Source organism: Zootoca vivipara, chromosome 2, assembly GCF_963506605.1.
Source record: "Zootoca vivipara chromosome 2, rZooViv1.1, whole genome shotgun sequence".
In the NCBI taxonomy this organism is placed as follows: domain Eukaryota; kingdom Metazoa; phylum Chordata; class Lepidosauria; order Squamata; family Lacertidae; genus Zootoca; species Zootoca vivipara.
In genome coordinates, this window is record NC_083277.1 from 94,926,393 (window position 1) to 94,948,937 (window position 22,545).

Consider the following 22,545-nt stretch of genomic DNA (forward strand, 5'->3'; position numbering starts at 1 on the left):
TTCACTGGTATTTCTTGTATTTCTTTTTAGAGAGAGAGTTCTATATTAAACACATTTAAGGACTAAAGTAGTGGCACCAGCCTAGCTACGTCATTGGCCAGTGAGCACTACGCTCCAAATTTTAAGAGCTTCCGAAATTCTCTGAAAGCAACATCAGACTCAACATTTATAAACATATACATCCTGCCACTTCATGAAATGATCGAGAGAGAGAGGACGTAGGGCAGGGAGAGGAAGCAGTGTGAAGACAAAACTTCCCGACTACTTTAAGAGAAGGAAACGGGAATAAGAAGTGTGCAATAAATCCTTCAAAATAAGCAAGCAGATTCCCAACTTCAGTGGGATCACTTGTAGGGAACAGAAGCAGAAGAAACTTATGCCTATGGCAAAAGGAGGGAACATAAATTTAAGTAAATAGCAGGCTTCCAAAGAGAAAAGACAGCAACAACATGCAACACCAGCAGCATGAACAGAGTAAACTTGTATTCTGCTTTATGATCAGAAGCCAACCAAATTAGGCTTGGGGGGGGGGGAACCAATAAAAAGTTTAAATTAAATTCAGCCTTATGAAATACAGTTAGAGCCTCCCCAAGAGTTGAGCAGATGCCCTGGAATCAATTCAGTATTCAAGCAATGAATTAAAAAACTAGTTGGACCCCCAAAATCATCTACACTGAAGCAGGATTTTCCATACACAGAGTTCTTCGAAATAACATTAGCTCATGAAATAAGACGACAGCATGCCACAAAGCCAAGAGCAGGGGGAAATCTACTAAATGAACCAAACCCTTCTTGTTTTGTATTGCCCTTCTATTGAATTTCTTCTACGTCACAGAACTATGGAAGGAAAAATATTTTGAAACATGAACAGTTTTGTGGCATCGAGACCCGACAGATGCAATAGACAAAACAAGTTTCTAGGAAGATAGGTATGATGTGCTATAAAAGTCGTATAGCAAGAGCTGAAAAGCTTTAAACACTAGTGGGGGTAATAATAATAATAATAAAAGCTATAGAAGAAACAATACTTCCTTACAGCACAGAAACTATGGAAGATGTCATAGAATGTCATCTGGATGGTCTGACTTTGTATTGGGTAGTTTCCAAATTTCAGAGCTTTGAGGAGTAACTCCCATGCCTTGTGTGCTGAGTCACATGGATATGCTGCCATAGAACTGGCAGCATGTCGCACAAGTTAAATAATGAAAGGCTTTTGTGAGCCCAACTTTTCACCAAAAGAACCAGCGACCTGCTACATCTTTTCTATAATTCTCTGCTCCAGCCTCACCTCCTTCTAATCAGCCTCTGTTGAAGGTGATTAGTTTTACTGTGCCTTTGCATGTGAAGTGACTTCTGATGGAGACACATAGCAGAATTACCTGAAGTCAGAGGATGCCATGTGTTATTTTCAGGAAGAAGGCCCAGATCAACAACCCAGGAACTCATCCAAGTGTGGCTATCCTTGTACAGTGGAACCACTGTTTACGAACACCTCGGTTTATGAATTTTTGGTTTACAAACGCCGCGGACCCATCTGGAACGGATTAATCCACTTACTTTCAATGGGAAAGTTCGCTTCAGTTTATGAACGCTTCAGTTTATGAACAGACTTCCGGAACCAATTGTGTTCATAAACCGAGGTACCACTGTACACACTAAGAGCTTTAAGAATTAGCTGTGTTTTCAATTTTAATTCAGAAAACAGAAGTATAATGGGAAACAGCCTTACTAGAAAAATTAACCAATAAGCTGAACATGACAAGGGGACAAACAGAAGAAGACGCCTTCACCCCGGTATGGCTCCCCTTCATCACACATACAGCCCAACAAGACACTGACAAAAATTCACCAACAGCATACAAATCAATATGGCTAACCTGATCCAAAACACCCACCCACCCCACTCACACATGAAAACAAAGACCACCACAGCCAATCACAAATGAACAACCACACCCTAGGCCAACCCCAACCTTTCTCACCACCAAAGGAACACAAGCAAACAAAAGAGAACCTACACAAGCAACGCTGACATCAAACTCTACATATATTAAGCAAAATAGAAGCATCGTCACCCAACCTCCCGCCCCCCGTCTGCCTCTCTTCCCCTCTTCTTCCCAATGTCTCAACAAGTGAAACTGATTTGTAAAAACGATAAATGGAAAAAATACGAGAGACACTGCACATACTTTTGTAAATCAAGAAACCTTTAATAAAAATACTTAGGGGGGGGGGAAGAAAAGAAAACAGAAGTATATATCGCATGTCAAAAGTACAGGAGGTGCTGGCTTAAAGATTTTATAATCATAGCAGATGACTCTATGACAAATTCTGCATGTCAAGATGCATTTGGAGCTCACAATAAATCATGGGTTATCGTGACGGGAACAAGTCTACTTTGCTTCTCGTCTCACACACTGCCCCCTACTCTACAAGCGCCACCACCAACACCCCAGTATGCACCACGGTGTCCTCAACCTTCCCTTGCAGTGAGAGCAGAAGGTTTGCAGGAGGCTTTTTCTAATGTTTGCGTGAATGCAAGTAGAATCCTCTGCCTGATTGCAAGGAATCTACTCACAAACACACACAATCAAGCAAACACAAGCAGAGGTTTCCTACAGATCTTCTTCATACAAGCATGGGGAAGTCCAGGGACTGGGGTGCAACACACAGGACGATATTAAGGACGGGGTTCGCATGCCCCCCCGCCCCCCTTCCAACACTTTGAGCATTTGCATGGTCAAGTAAATTCCTAATAAGAGTCAGCAAAGTAAGGTCTGAGGAAATTTGTGTATGGTAATAATAAACAGAAGCAACTTTACACAGATCCATCAGTAGGGGCTGAACTACAGAAGAAGACTGCCAAGCGGATACGAGGTACCGGTAATCCCTAGTTGGGGGTTTCTACAGAGTGTGGTGTGCACTGTGTACAATAAAGCCATTAGATGTGAGCCAGCACATGGACAAAGGGCTAACAGGTATACCTTTTGTAAACGTCTGAAATTAGGAGTGCTCTGTGGCAGTCACACAACAATGCAGATAGACATAAACAGTATTACTTGCGAGGTTAATGTCTCCAATGTGTCGGGTGGGAGGGGGGCGAGCAGGAATACAGAGACTGCAAATCCACCAGCTGGCAAAGAAATAGCACTCATCTGCTGCTTGTTATTCATACCAGAGTCCAAGCTGGCCCACCCACCCCTTTCCTGGTAGTTCTATCATTTCAGCTTTAGAAGTCCTGGTACAACAGTAGGTCGATGACTCCTTCAGATGATTGTTGGAATGGTTTCTGAGCCCGAAAGAAACAACCGCCAATTACACAATCCTACAACGCAGCACGTGGACTACGGAAAAAGATCTTTAAATAGAACGTGAGCCAAGAGCTCCCATTGGATCAGAAAGAGAACTTGGAACGAATTCAAGAAGCAGAGATGACAGAAACCGTACAAGGCTGAGAGCCCCTTCCCAAGTGTTAGAAGATTTGCCTAACAAGTGGATGTGATTGGGGGGGGGGGGGAGTTAAATATGCTCCAATAGAATTTGTAGCAATTACCCATGATTTATGAAGTTCAGCCTTCCATGCCACAAAAAAGAAACAAAACTAAGCAATAAAATTGTCTTGTAGTACAGATCATTCATTTGACATTTTGGTTTGAAAAAGCACCTTTTGTTCTTGAATACTCTTTGGGAAGAAGGAAAGCACTAAATGTAGGCTGCAGCAAGAGGGAGGCAAACCCTCACAGAAGCTTTCTAATACAGAGATGCTATATTGGAAGTGTAGACCGCTTCCAGGTTAGAACAAGGCCTTTCTCCACTAAAACCATAACTCAGCAAAGGTTTGAAAAAGCCCGTTCAGTCAACACTATGAGCTGCAAGCATGCTTGGAACTTCTCTGCACAGTCAAAGGTTGCTCAATCAAGTTCTAGCCTTGGCACAATTCTCTTACACATCCCCTTTCAATCCCGTATGTGCATATGGGATTGCATACAATATAACCCTTCTATATAAAAAAAAAATTTAAAAATGTACCATTTACAAATATAACCATTAACAACATGATGATACTGTTACCGAACTTGTGAAATGTGCACAAGATCTGCTGGGTTTTAATTTCTTTTTTCCTTTGCTTTCTTTTTGTCATTTCTATCGTTTTATTACTTTTTAATATACAGTAAATGATTTTTTGAATGAAAAATGGGGGGGGGAGCAGGAGCTTACAACCACTGAAGACTGAAATAAAACACTGTGTTGCGGGTGGGGAGAGAAAGGAAGTTGTGTTTGTCTCGCCAGTCATAGGGACTTGTGGACTTGTGCAACCACATCTCATAGAGCAACCCAAACAGCAGCAAATGTACCCTCCTGGTGAAAAGTGTCACATAATCCTAGATAAAAAATGTTGTGTCTGAAGCAGCAGTTCAAAGGATACTGAGGGAGGCGCACACAGACATGCGAACAACGTACAGTTACTGAGATACAAAATGGGTATTAATGGCACAATAAATTGACTGTGAAGAAGTACCCCTGGAGAAAACACACACAAACACACACACAAACACACACACACACACACACAGCTTAACAGGGTGTGTGGGTGTATCAAAAGCTGCTTTGGAAGTGTACAAGAGGTAGCAAAGAAGAAGCAGAGGAAAAGAGGCACTCTAATGAGATAGAAAACGATATGTTTGGACAAAGGCACAAGTCCTCTACATGTGTTCATGTGTTCAAAAGAACACATGAGGACTTAAATTGGGTAGGGGGTGTGGACGTGTGTGTGCACACACTCTACCTAATTTTGGGTACTTGTATGTTCTTCTGAATGCATGAAAACGGATGGCTACACTATGGGCGGGGAACGGTGATTTGAAACAAGGAACTAATAGGCTAGGTAGGAAAGAGTTAGCTGCTCCCTTCTCTCACCACTTCTCAGCTGAACTCTTCCACAGTATCTGTTAACACACAGAAAGGCCATTGGGCTGCAGTCACATGCCTTTGTGTGTAATTAGTTTGGACCTAGTGGTGTATCTCCCGTTCTTTCTGCTGGTAGTTAAAAAAGACAGGAAAGAGGATAAGAAGTCTGAAAATGGCAGAGCAGTTGACCAGTACACAACTAGTTGACCAGTACTGTGTTGTCAGCATTATTCTCCTTAAATGCAGACTGAGCTATCATCCCCTTCCATTGCTGAATCACCGCTTTTAAGCAGTGATTCCAGCTTCCTTAAAGAAAACTAGCAGTTTTTGCCCCGAATGAATCAAAGTTCCAAGACAATGATGAAAGGTGATCCCATTTGCAGTATAACCTAGTCCTGCCTAAAGCAACCGTACGTAGTGAACAAATAGTGAACAAAGAGCAATGAAGCATAACAATCATATTAAATGCAGTCATTAATCTGAGAAGTATTCATTAGTCGGGCCTTATTCAAGTAGCAGCACAGAATCTATTCATTCATGACATCTTAACTGTCTGTGCTTTTCATCTTCAGCTTTCTGAAACATTTCTCTCTCATCGCTCTCTGTTTGCACTCACCTGGTCTCGGTAAAGTGGTTAAGAATATCCCACAAGGTCTGACTGGAGCAAAATGTGTCTTGGAGCCTAGAGCAATCATCCAGCTGCAGCACAATCCGTACCTAGGAGGTAGAACCCAGGGAATTAGAACAGAATATATATGTCCCAAATAACTAATGGCAGAACAGTATTTGGCAAGTTGCTTAAGGTCACATCTGGCAAGTCAGCCATCCAGGGTCACGTCAGGCCAACTGTTTCCTGACCTCCCCATCTGGGATTTTGACCAGTAGATATCAGCACATACAGTGACCCAAAAAACCAAACAGATAATGTTCCATTATGGTCTCTCTAGAGACATGCATCCCCTTCATGGATCACTGCCTTGTCGTGGCGAAGGGGCTTGAATAACTCCAAGAAGATATGAGCTATGCTGTGCAGGGCTACCCAAGACGGACAGATCATAACTGAGAGTTTAGACTAAATGTGATCCACCTGGAGAAGGAACTGGCAGACCACTCCAGAATTTTGCCAAGAAAACTCCATGTACATAAAAAAGGAGAAGCTTTGGAAAGAAAGTGAGAGTTTCCAAGGCATGCTCTGGTTCATGGGGTCACGGAGAGTCGAACACAACTATGTCGAGCACGACTAAACAACAACAAGAGACATGCATACAAGGCTTAGAGAGCAGAGCTATATTTTGAACAAAACCACACTGCAGAGCACTACTTCACACTTCAAGTGAGGGATGGTATTTGTCAAAGGCCGCCTGTGCAGAAAAGCAGAACATGGGGGAGAATCAAGGAGAGAATCAACTTATTCCATGGGAACTCTATCATTCTATGATTAGAAGTGTTCCTGATTCCATATAGCCTGTTTACAATACCTAATCTTGACCCATCTGCATTCAACTGCATCCTGACTTGTCCTGAAAAGAATTGCAGCAGGAGTGCAGAATGGAAAGTTACATGAACTTGGGTGTTTACAGTACTTGGATGTCAGTTTCATCGCCTGGGGTCAATGCTGGTGTACACGCTGTGGCTGGACTATGACATACTTCAAATGAGCAATAATCAGAGGTGTTTGAGTTTCTTCATATATGCAATTACCTCCTTGGCTCCACAGAAAACAGGGAGATATAAAAAGACTGGATCACAAACCTTAGGGTAGCTAAGAAACTGCACTATTAACATTTGTGGGTAACTGTCATAGAGGGTTGTGCAGACTTAAGAGCTCCTCCAGTTTGCATGTCTACTCTATTATAAAATAATTTCAAATCAAAGGTAGTCACAATAGCAAGCATGTGCATGTTTTGCCAACAGTAATTTTTTGTGTGTTCACACCTGTTTTTGCCAGATAGTTCTATTGGCTTAGTAGTTAGGCACGGCTGCAGACACAATATATGTTACTGAAGTTTTCTTTTTCATGGGCAAAGACAGCTAGGCTTCACTTTGCTAAGTCAGAAACAAGAGGACATTGGCATAATCACAGTGATCCATAACTAAGGACAGAAGAGCATTAGGATGGGATAACAAACAAAGGAATGCCACTAAGAAATCCTTGTAGAGATATCCCAATATCGATAGGCGTTTGTGTGCAGGCACACACAATAAGATATGTTTTCTCCCATGTATAAGTTCCTTAGAACTCATGATAAGGTATCTTATTCAAAATAGCTCTTCTTCTCACTAGGGTAGATCTCATCCGAAGTCTAAAGACACTGAGTAATTAGCTTCCCTATGTCTACAGGAAAGTTATTTTACACTTCAGATCTGTTCTCACCACTGCAGATGATCCTGGGATCCTGTCACAGGCCACTCCCAATCTCGTTGCCACTGGGGAAAAACAACTCATCCAAAAACCCCGACCTGAAACACTTTCATTCAGAGATAGATTTCTTTCTCACTCTGAAAGCAGAATTAAGAAAAGCTGAATGCTTCCAATATAAATTAATTACTTCTTTAGCAAGGAATTTCACTTGCACAGTGTTAAAAATGACCAACTGGTAGAAACAGAAGGAGGCAGCCACAGTTCAAAAGGGGCTGCGTCTGACGAAGGCAGTCATGGACAAAACGATAATGGAAAGGTCAATCAAAAGTTCCCTTTGGGAGAAGCCATCATGGGGAAGTTTGATCAGAAACTGCAATCACTTCTGATCAGCACAAACCTAATTTCCATTTGAGAACACTCTTCATCTGGCACGCCACATGGTCAACTCAGCCCCTGGATTTTTGTGATATAAAATAATGCTTGACTTAAAGAACTGTGCAACTGAAAAAGGTAGACATGGGCAAGGACACAGGCAAGAAAAAAAATCTCCTTTATGGAGAACAGAACTTTCCCCTCCTAAGCCATGAATTTCAGAACCACCCACACTATCAACTGCAATCTGAAAGCCTGAGCCAGTAAATGACATGTAGCAGTGGTCCAGTGACGTCTATAAACATTCAACAACAAGCAACTCCTGCGAACGCAGAATTTTTATGATGGCTTTCACTGTAACTGGGGAGGGCAAAAACGTTCTTTTTAACAAGCAAATTCTTTGAGAAAACACCAATGAAATCTCCAGAATTGGCAATGGGGCAAGAGCACTGAACCACCATCCCACTGAACTCATTCTGCACATAGGCCTCATCACTGAAGCATCCAAGGGTTCTGGGGAAAGAGACAGACACAACAAAATCCTCCCAAGATTTTAACAAGAGTTTTGTTTTTTTAAGTAAACCCTATACACCATAAAATCCAACATGCCCTAGTGCTTGCGTTGGCAGGGTTTGATTGCACCATGACCGAGAGATGTGACCTGCTTGGAGCCAGCGGCATGCCCCTAGGAAGTGGAGCTGCAGACACTAAGCACAAGGGCCAAAGCAGTTTCATCCTATCACTGCCATGGCTTTCCCTGTTTCTTCATTGCCCAAGACCAGCCTCTGGATTATCCTTGGCTGCACAAGGGTGCCGACAACTGACATCACCGGGCTAGAAGACTCTTGCCCAGAAATCCACTCTGCCAATTGCATCAGTTTTTTAGGCAACAGTTCAAAGCCAGTCATGACACGAAAGTCATATTCAGGCAATTAAAGGAAAACTTCACAGAAATCCCAAGCTACATATAAATATTAATCTTTTCATCCAGCAAACAGAGAGCCAGGCCAATTAGTTTCTAAGTTTACAAACACACGAGTACAAGACTGATGGACGGCTAAACTGCTGTGTTAGTTCTTTGTAACAGTACACTTCCCCTGAGCACTGAGGAATCTGCTTTCATTGCCTTACGTACATGTGTTTCAAAAGCCAGAAAGAAAGAAGATGTGGACCCAAATTCAATAAAAAGGACATGAATTAAAGAGGACAGTTCTTAACAGTTGTGGTCTATAAAATTTCACAGCTTGCTTCCAGTCATGATGTACATATCCTGTGTTTTCATCATGCTATCGAAGCTACAAATTATTCAGTTACACCATCACTATTTACCAGTTGAAGGCACTAACACTGGGAGGTATGACATAGTATGATGATTTAGCTCATGTAAAGGCCACTGGGAAATACAATAAATACTACAAAATATATACCGTATTATTTACCGTATTGACGCAAATATAAGCCACACTTTTTTTCCATATTCCGACCGTGAAAAGTTAAAGTGCGACTTAAATTCGCGACCTTACAAAAATTGGCTTTTTTACGATATTGCTGGTGAAACAGACATATGGTAAAATGGAACGGGTGTGAGTGCCTGCATAATTTTAAGGGTGCAGCTTATATTCAGGTATTGTCCTTTTTTCTTTTTCCCTGTGAATTTTAAAGCTGTGGCTTATATTCAGTTGCGGCTTATATTCGGGCCAATACGGTATATGCTGTAACTCACCTTGAGACTATTTTCAAGTAGGAGGGGGTCTCAGAAATTAAATAATATACAAATAACTTCACCTAGCATCACAGCCGCAGAGGAAGACATATTTATTTATTTATTTATTTATTTATTATTATTATTATTTATTGAATCTATATACAGCCCTCTACCCAGAGGTCTCAGGGCGGTTCACGGAACAGAATCAAAATATAGAACCACAAAATATATAAACATAATAAAAGCAGCAACCCAATAAACCCCCCACCCCAAAAACCCCACATTTTAAAAGGGTCTTATTATTTAGGAGAACTAATTGAAGAAATTGTGCAGCTATTTAAAAACTCTTTTGGAATGCGATATTATGGTCCTTGCAACCAACCAACCAACCAACAAAACCATATAACAGATTTTCATAAACTGCTTGAAGGTTTGCTTACAATTAAGCAGTGTATTGAGTTCGTTAAATATATACTGGATATTGACCCAATTCATTCATTACATTTAGCCACAGTTTTCAGCCTACTGTAATTTAATGGGAATGAGAATTAGCTAAGATTCCTGTATTTCCCCCCTGTCGCCACACTATATAATAAATATGTCACAGCCAAATATGTCATATCATCTGAATTCTGGCTCATAATTTCCCCAAACTATGAGTGGGAAAACAAGAATAAGCCTTGGTTACCACTCATGGCTTGTTTGGAGAGAAACAAACCAGAAGCTGAGATTCAGATGACACAACAGTGGAGCAGAAGCAGGGAGAGAAGTGTCACAGAGAAGCTTTTAAGCAGCAAACCCCAACAGGTCGCTTGCTCACCCAAAAGTAGGGCTGGAGAACCTTGGGCGCTCCAGATATCATTGAAATCCAACTCCCATCACCTATCACCATTGACCTTGCTGGCTGGAGTTGATGGGAGCTGGACAATATCTGGAGGGTCAAAGGTTCCTCAGGCCTGCCCTAAAACATAGCTCATTTTAAACTATGGTTTAATGTGGCACGCAAGCCCAAGGCCATTGCCAACCAACACAATTTAAGGTCATTCTTTGAGGTGACTAATTTTCAAGTTAAGGTAGTTTAATGACATATACAGTTTAACTAGAATTCTCAGCATCCCTATTAACTATGCTGGCTGAAGCTGATGGGAACTGGAGCCCAACAAGGTTTTCAGAGTTGCAGACAACAAGGTTTATAATTAAATTTAATTACCTGTATTGACAACATAACAAACCAAGACTTGGCACAAGGGGCTTATTTATTTAAAGCATGTTAAAATCCCATTCTTCAACCCAAAATTTTCCCCAGTCTCACGTAAAAATATCAGTGAGAAGACACCACTCCTTGCCCATCTCCCCCACTGGTCGTCTCTGCCCTCTGGAATTGTCAGTTTCGATTCAAGGAGCTCTTTCACAGACTTTAACAAACCACTTCTAATGAACTGAGTCGCATTCCTTATAGTAAGAGTTTGGAATTAACAGAATTAGGCATTGCTTATCCTTGTTACTAACTCAACTGATAAATCTTGATTTCTGCAACTAGTTATTTAGTCATGACCTGTCTCCCTTTTTGGTTTAATGCAGCAGATAACAATTTCAAAACTTCCAACAGATAAAATCTAACTCAATGAATTCTTGATAAAGGATCAGTAATGAGTCTTAATAGCAATATTTTTATGTTAATTAAACATGTTCCTTTTGTAATTAATAATTTAGGATTAACTGGACTAAACTGTTGATTAACTATTTATATCCGAGTCAATAATTAAATCTGTTTCTGGGATTATATATCTTGTTTTTGAAGTAGTTTCCCCTGAACACTCCACCTAAAATTTTGTGTGTGGTTTTAGTCAATATCTTCCTTAAGTTCAACAATTGGCTACTGGAGGCTGGAGGCTGGATTCATTTAAAGGATATACACAGATAATTCATTTACATTTCTGAAATATACAAACCTCAGCCCCCATACATTTTCCGCTATCTAGTTCCATTCATCCCACTCTAAAAGTAAATATAAATAAAGAATATGCTTTGTTAAATTAGTTCTATCCTTCAGTTGCTAGTATTGATTAGTTTCCTGAGGGAGTTATTTCTTTTTAATTACAATATGTATCTGATAATTTTTTCAAGAGCTAAAAAATTAGAAGTCACATGTTCCAAAGCTGTCCCAAGTTTGTAGCCCACAACTCTTAGGTAAAGGAGATAGCTTTCCAATGCTACAACATAAAGCACAGGTGTCAAATCCACAGCCCAAGGACTCAATCCAGCCTGCAAAACCACTGTTAGCAGCTTGCCAGCCCTTCACCAAAATAAAGCACTACTTCTTAATTTGAGAAGATCCTCTTCTCCCTTTAGCACAGTACAATTGCTAGAAGGCCTTAGGCTCAGGAAACAAGAAGGGATGCTCCAACCTCCAAAGGCTTCTAGCAATGGTTTCTCACAAGAAGAAGAAGTGCTATTCCAAGGTAATGTCTGCAACCAGAACCAGTGTGGAGGCCGAAGGAATGAGGAGTCTGGAGCTAGGAGCTGGAACACAGAAACTGGAGCACTGAGGAGCTGTGAAGGGAGCTCTTTACCCAGCAAAGGTCCAGAGGAGTCTGAGGGACGTACACAGTCCCCATCTCTCCCTGGTCCTCTTCTGGATCACTGCCTGCAGCTGGGTCTTCTCCCCACTCCTCCCAAATAGATCCTTCCTCCCATGTAGAACCCTGCCAACAGAGCTGTCTGGAAGGCAAGAAGATAAACCTGCAAGTTAGGCCTTCCCATCTGCTCTCCCACCACCTTTCCTCCTGCGGCCCAGGGGATGATGGGGAAGAACTGCAGATCAAGGTGGGGCTCTGGATAGGGTTGAAGGGGAAGCAAAGGAGGCCTCGTTGAGATGGGGCTCTTCTGGTTGCCTTTGGACTGGTATGGGTTTCTTTAAGTATTCGGTGGGAACAGGGTGTTGCATGCAACCCCCAAATTTCTTCCTCTGAAGAGGTCTCTCCAGGGAGGAGTCAGTCAGGATCCTAACAGGTAAGTGGCTTCCTGACCCACCTACCCTGCCCCCACCATCACAGTGCTGGGCCAAGAGGAGTAAATTTAATCCATCTGTCCCATCCTGGTGGTGTGATTTCCAAACATCATGGTGAGAGTAAAAAGAACATTTGATATTTACCTAGAGAACAAGGCTGAGCCTTCCAAATACTTCTTCATCAAAAGCTTAACTGGCTCATATTGCCAGTACAAATGCAATTTCTCTCCATTGCATTCTCAGCCAATTAATTTTATGAAAAGTAGTTGGCTAACTGACCATATATTGATGATTCTTTAATTGGTTTAGTGTGCTCCAGCAAATTTCCACTGAAAAGGATTTGCCTTGGTTCTTCATTTGTTCATTGTGGTATATATAATTTCTGTAAGTCTTTAGGGATTCTTCTTTTTAAAAGAAAATGTAGTTGACCTTGGTAAATAACTTCCTTCTTTTAGGGATTTTAGGAGCGGAACTGCTCCAAGGGAAAAACATCCCTGAAAAAGTATATGTTTGGGTTTCACACTTACCTAGAATTAAGCCCTCAGTGAATACCATGGCATTTATTTCGGGGTAAATACACATTGGAATGCATTGTAAGGCAAACATATATCGCCATTTCATAGCAAAGCTTAATCTATGCTTTTAAAGCAATATTAATGCCCTTTTCAAACCAATTTCTGTGCATTCTCCCTTTTTTTTTCAACACTCTTCCAACACTTTTATTATTGATATGTGAAAATCTAAGTGGCACACAGCATCTACAGTAATGGCAATATTAGCCAGGTCAACCATTTAGAGCTCTCTTTTAGGAGATCCAATTTCATTTACAAAACTAATAAGAACCTCAGTACAGTATAGTATATCCCAGACAAGGATTTTGGCAACTTTATTCAGGCCAGACTAATCCTTATGTCAGATGGTAATGTACCAAAGAACATGGTCCTCTGAGTTTTAAAAATAAATTTATGGAGAAATATATGAAATGCTTTCTAAAAAGGACTGAGGTCCTACTACTACTACTATGCCATTCTCTCACCCTTTCTTTTATCAACTCCATTTAAGATTATAAATGAGTTGACAGAAGGTGAAGAGGGTGACAGCAAATGAGAGGCAACTGACAGTACAGTACCTAGAGAAACAGAGGGATTTCTTTATCGTGCCTTTCTTTATCTTGTACAAAATGCCTTAGATGGAATCCAGCAGCATCTGGAGGGTCACAGGTTCCTCCACTTTGCCTTAAGATTTCACTTTAAAAACAAAGCAACATATATAGGTTCATAAGGAAGCTGAGAATCCTGTGAAGGGGGATATCTTATCATCGTCCCTCTGACAAAACCCTGCCATGATCATGGCTGGAATGTGAGCTAGAAGTGTGTTGTAAAGTGTAAAGAACCTACCGTAGTTTCAATTGCTGCTCTATTACGAGAGACTGGCACCATCTCCAGTTTGGCGTTGTTGGGTAGGTTGGCAAATCTCCATTGAACAGAGAGATCCAGCACAGTCCTCTGAAACCTGAAAAAGAAACAGTCTAATGATATCCTTTTTCCCTGAGACTAATTCAGACTACTTATCAGTGATTCCCCACGCCCCCGGTATTTTGTAACCCGTTAATTTCTACCTGTGTTCTTCTTGCTGCTGCATGGAATAAAGCATAAACCTGACATTTGGGAATTGTAAGTAAAATCCATTAAAAACTGTGTGGTCTGATCACTACAAGGGGGGATAAATGGAGAAGCATTGTAAGCATACTAGACTGGATATTAAAAGGGTCTAACAACCTTTATTCCTAATGCTTCACTGTTGCTGAACATTTTGTGACTTTTAAACTCTGCTGGGGCTCTCTTACTACTGAAGAATGTGTTCAGCCTGCACTCTGGATCTAAGGATCTAGCCAAGTCTTTTATTAATTACCCCACACAGGTGATCTCTAAATCTATTCCCACCCCACCCTAACAATCTTCCTTAAATTAAATTAAGTTACTACAGAACATGTGAGACATTTTCCCATGGATTTGCCCCACAGCACTGTGGTAACATTTAAAGGCCCCAAACCACATGGGTGCTAACCACAAAGGTCCTTAGCATGAAATCATCATTCCCTAGCCATGGTCAGGCAACAAAGATTTATACAATTGGCACCATTCATGTGGTTATGGGCTTTTAAATGTTACCACAATGCTGTGAGATGGACCCACAGAAAAGCAATTCCCCAGCACCACAGTAATGCTTGAAAGGTACTCCTAAAATATTATTTTCTATTACAACATTTTATAGCGTACTAAACAGAACATGTAGATTTGTGCAACCATGATTTTAGGTTCCACATAGATATCCCCCACATAATCAGAATATCATGGAACAATTAGTACTAGTTGCTGATGCTCACAGAAACAATGGCAGGAATCCAACTGTCAAGCTATAAATGTATGGAAAAAACAGTAAGACTCACTTCAAATCATATTCATTGGGACTGAAATCCTGCTTTCTACAAACATCTTCCAGAATCTTAAAGAAGAAAATAGACAAGATGTTAATATAAAATACAGAGTTCTCTCATTGTGCACTATGACATACTCAGTGCAGATTAGTCATAGAATTATAGTTGGAAGGTACCATGAGGGTCATCTAGTCCACCCCCCTGCAATGCAGGAAACCTTTGCCCAAAATGGGGCTCAAACCCATGACCCTGAGATTAAGAGTCTCATGCTCTACCAGGGGAGCTATCATTTACTTCAGCCAGCATCGCTTTCCCCCCTTCTCAATTCATGCTTATGGGTTAAGTTGTGATTCTAACTTACATTAACAATTCCACCTGCATGAGAGGAAGATTTTCCTCCACAGCCCGGCAAGAGAATTTAGGCCAAATGTGCGAGTACAATCAGAAGAAAATTACATTTATTTGGGGGTAATACTGCAAAATATTCCAGGATGTTAACATGATACATTTCTGACAGAAAGTGGCAATCTCCCTTAGCATTACATTACTTTCAGGACTAATTTTTCATAATGAAGGCTAAATTGACTGCTTGTTTTTAGGTACCCCATTGATCCTTGTGGGATTTTATAGAGGATAATTATTTACAGGAGTAAGTGCAAGGAAACCTTCTTATGGAATACTCATTAATAGACCACTGAATATGCAGATTGGGAAACAAAAGAAAAAAGACCTTACATGAAAGAAACTTAAATCATAATCTTGGTGGGCCAATAAAAAAAGAAAACTTGTGATGAAGTCTGATAAGAGTGAGAGTGAAAAAACCTTTTTAAAGTCATAGGTCCGCATGCCAGTGGTGGGCTGGGTTAAAAGGAGGCAGAGTAGTGAATGTAAATATTACCTTTATATGGTAGGGTAGTTTCTACAGACACCATTCTCTGTTCTCCATCCAGTTAAGTAAGAGGCATGATCAGATTAAGGGCACATCCCAGCCAGACAAAAACACCTGAAGAGGGTGCAGAACAGGCCTGGGGAAGGGTATGGTCTGGGGGAAAGTCCCAAGGGGCAGACAATAGGGGTCTGGAAGGCCACATTCAGCCCCAAGGCCTGAGGTTCCCCACCACTGCTATAGAAGATCTACCCCCAAAAAATATAAATTACATATCCCTGAGAGGCAAACACAAAAAAAGAATCTTGCAGCAACTTAAAGACAGCATGTGCCATAATACATTTGGTGCCACAGGACTACATGTTGGGTTTTCCCCCATAAATTACATGACTGGAAAAGAAACCTTTAGCATTTCAAAGGGACTTTCAACTCTCTCATTCGCACCTGCCTACATAGGAAGGCATCTACTGTATTTTCTTTCCGGCTGGGTGGGTCTACTAACGTTTTACAGGAGATCCCTCCCTTCAGTTCTTTTCTCCTACAGAAAATGCATTTCTCGGCATAACCCCATTCAGGCTGCAATCGTAAACGCATTTACTAGCGAGTAAGCCCCTGCTGAATGACAGAAGTCACTTCTAAGTAAACAGCCATGAAGACTGCGCTGTCAGGGGCCATTTCTTTTCCCCACCAGGGCCAAATATCTACAGTACAATCCTCCCCCATTTCAGGAGGCTGGAGTCCTTCCATTATAGCAAATCCTTTCAGACACCGAGATAAAGGGCGGAGAAGGAGAAGGGAAAAGGTCCGTCACCGGCTTTTATCAGTGTTCAACCCATTTTGTTTCTACCACTCAAGAAACTCTTCCCGGCCGGGTCCGAGAGAAAAACCCTTGGCAATTATGTGCCCTGCCCTCTGATCCAATCAGAACGAGCCTCTTTCCCCCCCTTTCCTGCCCCAGGGCCAATCAGAGTGACTGCATCCGCCCAGCCTCCCCGTCCCTGGGCCAGACCCACCTGGAGCAGCGCGGTGCTTGGGCCTACTCGCACAGTCACTCGCCTCCCATTCGGAGCCAGCACGGAGACCGCGGAAGCACCGCCGCCGGCTGCCGCCATCGCCCCCCCCTCAGCTCCCGACCGACCCCCCCCCCTGGCTGGTCTCAGCCGCCGAGGTCACCCCCCGCGCATCCCTCCGCCCCGGCACTTGTCTATAGCCAGCCTCCTCGGTAGCTCAGCCGAATGGCCACGGCAAGGGGGCGCGGCCACCACTCAGGCCGCCCCGCCTTACGCTTCGCCGCCCGCCGGCCCGCCCGCTCGCTCGCTGCAATGGGGGTTCCTCCTTCTTTAAAGGACTCGCGGCCGGTTCCTGAAAGAAATCGCTTCCGAGCACGCGGGGAGCGGCTGTGCTTTGCTTTCCGTTCGTTGTCGAGGTGTAGCTGTGCCCTCACCGTTAGTGAAAAGCGGGGGGGGGACACCCGACTTTTTGATTCTTCAACATCAACTTTGTTGGACTGGTTATAGGTAGGGTAGCCGTGTTGGTCTGACGTAGTCGAAACAAAATAAAAAAATTCCTTCCAGCAGCACCTTAAAGACCAACTAAGTATAAAATAAAAACTTAGTTGCTCTTTAAGGTGCTGCTGGAAGGAATTTTTTTTATTTTGTTGGACTGGTCACGTTGTGCGGATGCCTGATTATCGTCTTCCAAAGCAACTACTCTTATTCCTACCGGTAACTTTAAAAAGGAAAGCGTAATGCTGGTGGTCAACAAAAGAGGTCTCAAGACTGTCTCAAGGCAAATCTTTTAAAAAATGTAATATAAACACCAACAATTGGGAAACACTTGCCTGCGAGTGCTCCAATTGGAGAACAGCCTTTACCAAAGGTGTCATATGACATATGGGCTTTGAAGACACTCGAACTCAGGATGCAAAGGAGAAACTTGCTAAGAGGAAGGCACGCTTGGCAAATCTACACCAGGCATCCCCAAACTTCGGCCCTCCAGATTTTTGGACTACAATTCCCATCATCCCTGACCACTGGTCCTGTTAGCTAGGGATCATGAGAGTTGTAGGCCAAAACATCTGAAGAGTTTGGGGATGCCTGATCTACACCGTAATCAACGTGTGGATCCAGAATTGGCCTCCACAGTCATGGACTCATTGTTAAAACTGTGTTTATGGAAGTCAATCTTACTCGAGTAATCGCCAAAGAAGTGAAAAGGGGGGGCACCCAACTTTTTCCCACTTGGGTTTCTCTCTTGAAAAATACTATGTGAGCAGCAACACAGCGTTTGCTCAAAGACAGCTACTTTTAATATTGGGAGGGTCCCTGTGCCGGGCCGCCGCTTCCCCCAAATCTACATTTCTATCCCAGAGGCATATATGTTCCTGTTTCTGCCTGCCTGACAGCAGCAGGTGCAATGTACCGGGATCCTGCCAGGGAAGGAGCAGCAGCAACCTGAGTCCTGTATAATCTGCCAACTCATTGCCAGAGAGTAATAGATGAATAGGGTTGGATCCATGAACTGGACTCCTGCCATATATAACAGCTCACATGGCCCCTACCAAATCATTCAGACTCTGTTCCCCATCTGTGACATGAGAATAGTAATGATCTGCCTCAATCACAAGGATGTCTTAAGGCAGGCATCCCCAAACTGCGGCCCTCCAGATGTTTTGGCCTACAACTCCCATGATCCCTAGCTAACAGGACCAGTAGTCACGGATGATGGGAATTGTAGTCCAAAACATCTGGAGGGCCGAAGTTTGGGGATGCCTGTCCTAAGGAATAAAGATAGTAAAGGAAACAGGAGGATGTGGTAGTGAATTTTATGCTACTGTAAAGCAGTCAATGTTTACTCAGAAGTAGGTCCTGCTCCCAGATAAATGGCATAGTAAAACTGGCATTCTTGCCTACCTATTCCAACTACCCCTGTGAGATGCTTCCGCTTTTGCTTATGAGTCATTTCCACAAATATTTCAACAACAGAATTTTCCATTAGATTTTGACCCTCACTGCGTACAGGAAACAAAGAACTGGGAGGGACTTGGGGCATCATGCAGACTGAGCTCCCAAACCTGCAACACTATTCCTCCCCTCCCCCCAAAAAAAATCTTTTAAACTGAGGCAGACCCAGATTACACAACATCAGGGGTTCATTCACTGCCCTTGTTCCAATGACATTTATGCCATAATCTGTCAACAATTTCCTCTTACATTCTGCATACAAGAGACAGGCCTTCCTATGCAATGAATAAATTTACACAAATCCAACTTCAGAAATTGTTATATTCATAAACTAGTAGGAAAACGTTCGACTTCCCAGGGCATTCTGTAACTGATCATAAGACCAACATTCCAGAAACAATGCTCAATTTAAAAAAAAAATCAGTTTTATTGCTTGTGGATTACATCAAGACAAAGATTGAAGGTTTTAAAAATCCATACTACATGTGTTGATTGGCTTACCATTGGCAGAATAGCTGTGTTATCTATTGTGTTTTGTGAATAATCCCCTGCCCATTACAGGTGTTTATAATACAATCACTACAGCAATTCTGAGTAAATTATCACTAATCTACTACTGTAAAAAGTTAAAGATAAACCTATTTGACATGCATTTAAGGTCCAGTTACCACTGATTGTAACCCCTTCAATCTCCTCCTTACAATTTTCTCCTTTATATACCTGTCAACAAAGATTTTACTTCAGGCATCTGACAATGTGGGGATTGGTCCATGAACTCTTATGCCAGAACAAATTTGGTAGACTTTTCAGTGCCGCAAATCTCTATTTTTTCTGCGGGCCAACACATACCCCTCTGGAAATCAGAACATATATTAACCCTCCAAGGCCAACACAGAGTTCATTTCATACCACATTTCCTACAGTCTCTGGGTTGGCTTATTTTATGAACTCATTGGGAGGGATGGGGGCGGGGACCTTTTTAAAATTATTATCCAGCATTGCAGTATAGCCAGAATCAGTCGAAACAAGTCAGTCCAACACATGAGAACTGACAGTCCTGCATAAACAGTTCATGGTACAGGTACTGATATGTTTATCTTTAAGCCTCTGAATGGTTCTAGATCCAGCTGATAATGAGGTTAAGACAGATAAGACCAAGTGTAACTGATACATGTTGCATCTTATCTTTTTCCATTTTGTATAAAAGGTATGACACATAGGTGCTAGCAAATGCTAAACTGACTGGATTAACATCTTCTGTTCAGGAGACACGCCAGTTTAAATGGGCGGGAAATGGTTTTAGTACAGAGCAGCTTGTTTCCATCAAGACAAATTAAAGGATAAGAAGTTCCAAAGAAAACTACTTGTATTTTATATGCAGTCAGTAGCAAAATAAAAGATACAGTGATCACCTATAATTGACCTTTACACAATAAATTGAAAAACAAGAAGCTACTACCACTTGACCCAACCTCTCCTCAGATAGATTTTGAAAGCAAAGAGGGGATATAATGTTGAAGCTTGGGCTCCTAATTTTCACACTGGTAGAACAATATGTTTAAGAGAATGCATTAATAAATATAACATTATTGTACTGCTTTTTTCTAATGGGTAACTTAGTATAGTAAAAAAAAAAGTGAACTCCATCTGTGCTAAGATTTTCTCATCAGTAAGTTAAACTTTATTGATAAACAAGAAGCTGCCTACTAGTCAAAAATACTTTCCCCAGTGCAAATACTCTCAACAGATTTGGCATGAGCTTCATCAGCCTGTTTGTTCAGTGTCTTCACACCCATCTACAGTTTCCAAAAGGATCCATTAAGATTCCTTTAGCTTGCACTGCAAGTTACGTCTGTTTTTTAAAGTACCATCTCATCCATTCTATCCTGCACATCAAATTATTCATATTCTACCTTAGGCTGCAATCCTAACCTAATTTACCTGAAGGTAAGCCTCATTGGATTCAATAATTTAATACTTCTGAAGTTCTGAACAGACACAATTAGGGTTGCAGTGGTCTGGAAAAAACTTTAATAGTCTCTTCTAACTTATATGATCTTCCGGAAAGAATTCTAAAAGTGTAGATCACGAATCCCTATGTAGTAGGTGGGGGGCTGCAGAGGAAGGCGAAGTTGAGACAAAAGGGGGGGGGAACCGGTATGAAAGAGTCTGCCACAATATTGTCAAAAAAGGCCTATCAGTAATAGTACGGTGGTAGTAGTAGTAGTAGTAGCAGTACCGGTAATTATACCTCGCCCACCTGGCTGGGTTTCGCCAGCCACTCTGGGCAGCTTCCGGCAGAATATTAAAATACAATGATTCATCAGATATTAAAAGCTTCCCTATCAGTACTTTTACAGGTGGCTTAAACCTATTTTGTAAATTGGCATATACAGCCAACTCTTTGGAATTGTGACAGTAACACAGATTCTTATATGACCATATGCAAGTATTCTAGTGATGATGTGAGAAACAAGTGGTGCCATCATACCAGCTTTGGGAACAAATTCCCAGACTATCCCTGTACCTTTATATCGATCATCTGAAGTTTAGACTGACACATTTAAGGTTCCATCTTGTTTACAATGTCCTCCTCCTTGCACTTACTCCGGATTTCAAGGCTCAAGGTCATCTTGGAAGTATGGTATTTTCTGAGAACAAAGGCGCAAGTATGGCTTCTTTATTTCTCCACCTAGTTTATTAGCTAGGACTATATAACTTTTCGATTGTGAGTGTAAGGTACTTGCTTTAATAAAAATAAGCTTTCTTGTTTTATACTAAGTCTCAACCTGGATACTTTTCAACTAAAGGTGTACCCCAAGCAAGGATTCATTAACTAAACTTAACTTCTGCTGTTGTATGCAAACTCTGTTGTTTCTGATTTCTGAGACTATTTTGCATGATTGTTAGAAAAATTGAATGTTTTATTTTTGTAAGGGTTTTCCGCCTTGCAAAACAAGAAAGAGTTAAGAGTTATGAGGATCATTCTGAACTTTGTATTTCCTGGTCTTGCAGCATTTAGCATTAGTATTTATTTATTTTTAATGCTACATTAATTAATGTTTCCATAATTATACTTCTGTGTGCTTTGCAAATGTCAATGTTCATATTACTGTAAACCAAGATTACAAAACATTACATTCATTACCCATTGCAAAGTTATGATGTCACAGGTGGCAGTTAATTTAAGGTTTGCCGAACACTGAATTTCCTGAATTTGGAACATTTTGAATTTATAGCCATTTTAAGTTTAACTGACCAATTACTAGGCATGGAAAAGTAGGCATTTAGACTGGCTGCAGATTTAACTGTTTTGTAAACATTGATTAAAAAAAATTATTGAAGGCAACTTTTTTTTGAAGTTCAGCAAACTGTGTATTGGGCAACAAATGCAAAATTAATGTCTTACCATAGCTATTGTCTGACAGCAGGAATGCTTAGTCTGTGGCCTCTGTTGTTGGATTCAAACTCCAATTAGCTTAGCCAACATGGCCAACGGTCAAAGGTTCTGAGAGTTGCAGTCCAATATCTGAAGGACCTCAGCTTTCCCATTCCTGTCTTGCAAGTGATGAACATGGATATAATTAATGCTGATCATATAGGAGACACCCTGGGCAAGACACTAGAAAGACATATATAGGGAGGAAGGGAAGATGCAATAGCTCAGGGATGGGCAACCTCTGTCCCTCCAGTGTTTTGTTAGACCACATCTCCCATCATCCCCAACCATTGGCAATGAAGGCTGCTGGTTATGGGTGTTGGAGAGCCAGGGGTTCCTAATTCCTGCTATAGCTAAGTTGTAGTGCACATGGGAAATCCCAGGTTCCATTGCTAATGTAATCGATTAAAGCAGAGGTGAGCAACTTGCAGTCCTTGGCCTAATTTCATTCAGGTGGGGAGAC

The 22,545-nt window shown here is 41.6% G+C and overlaps 1 protein-coding gene across 4 annotated transcripts in view; it reads right to left on the bottom strand.

The window, feature by feature from the left end:
* ASPSCR1 (ASPSCR1 tether for SLC2A4, UBX domain containing) overlaps positions 1-22,545 on the bottom strand; it is a 118,973-nt gene that overhangs the window by 50,660 nt on the left and 45,768 nt on the right. The window contains exons 1-4 of one of the 4 annotated variants that reach the window (XM_035104277.2): positions 22,053-22,201; positions 14,807-14,862; positions 13,755-13,869; positions 5,525-5,625 (exon numbers count right to left, since the gene is read on the bottom strand). In XM_035104277.2, coding sequence (XP_034960168.1) covers positions 5,525-5,625; positions 13,755-13,869; positions 14,807-14,862; positions 22,053-22,055 — 275 coding nt within the window. In that variant the 5' untranslated portion in view covers positions 22,056-22,201. Of the gene's footprint in view, positions 1-5,524; positions 5,626-13,754; positions 13,870-14,806; positions 14,863-15,692; positions 16,619-16,693; positions 16,824-22,052; positions 22,202-22,545 lie in introns of those variants that run through there. The other 3 variants (XM_035104281.2, XM_035104279.2, XM_035104278.2) reach the window with 3 other exon arrangements.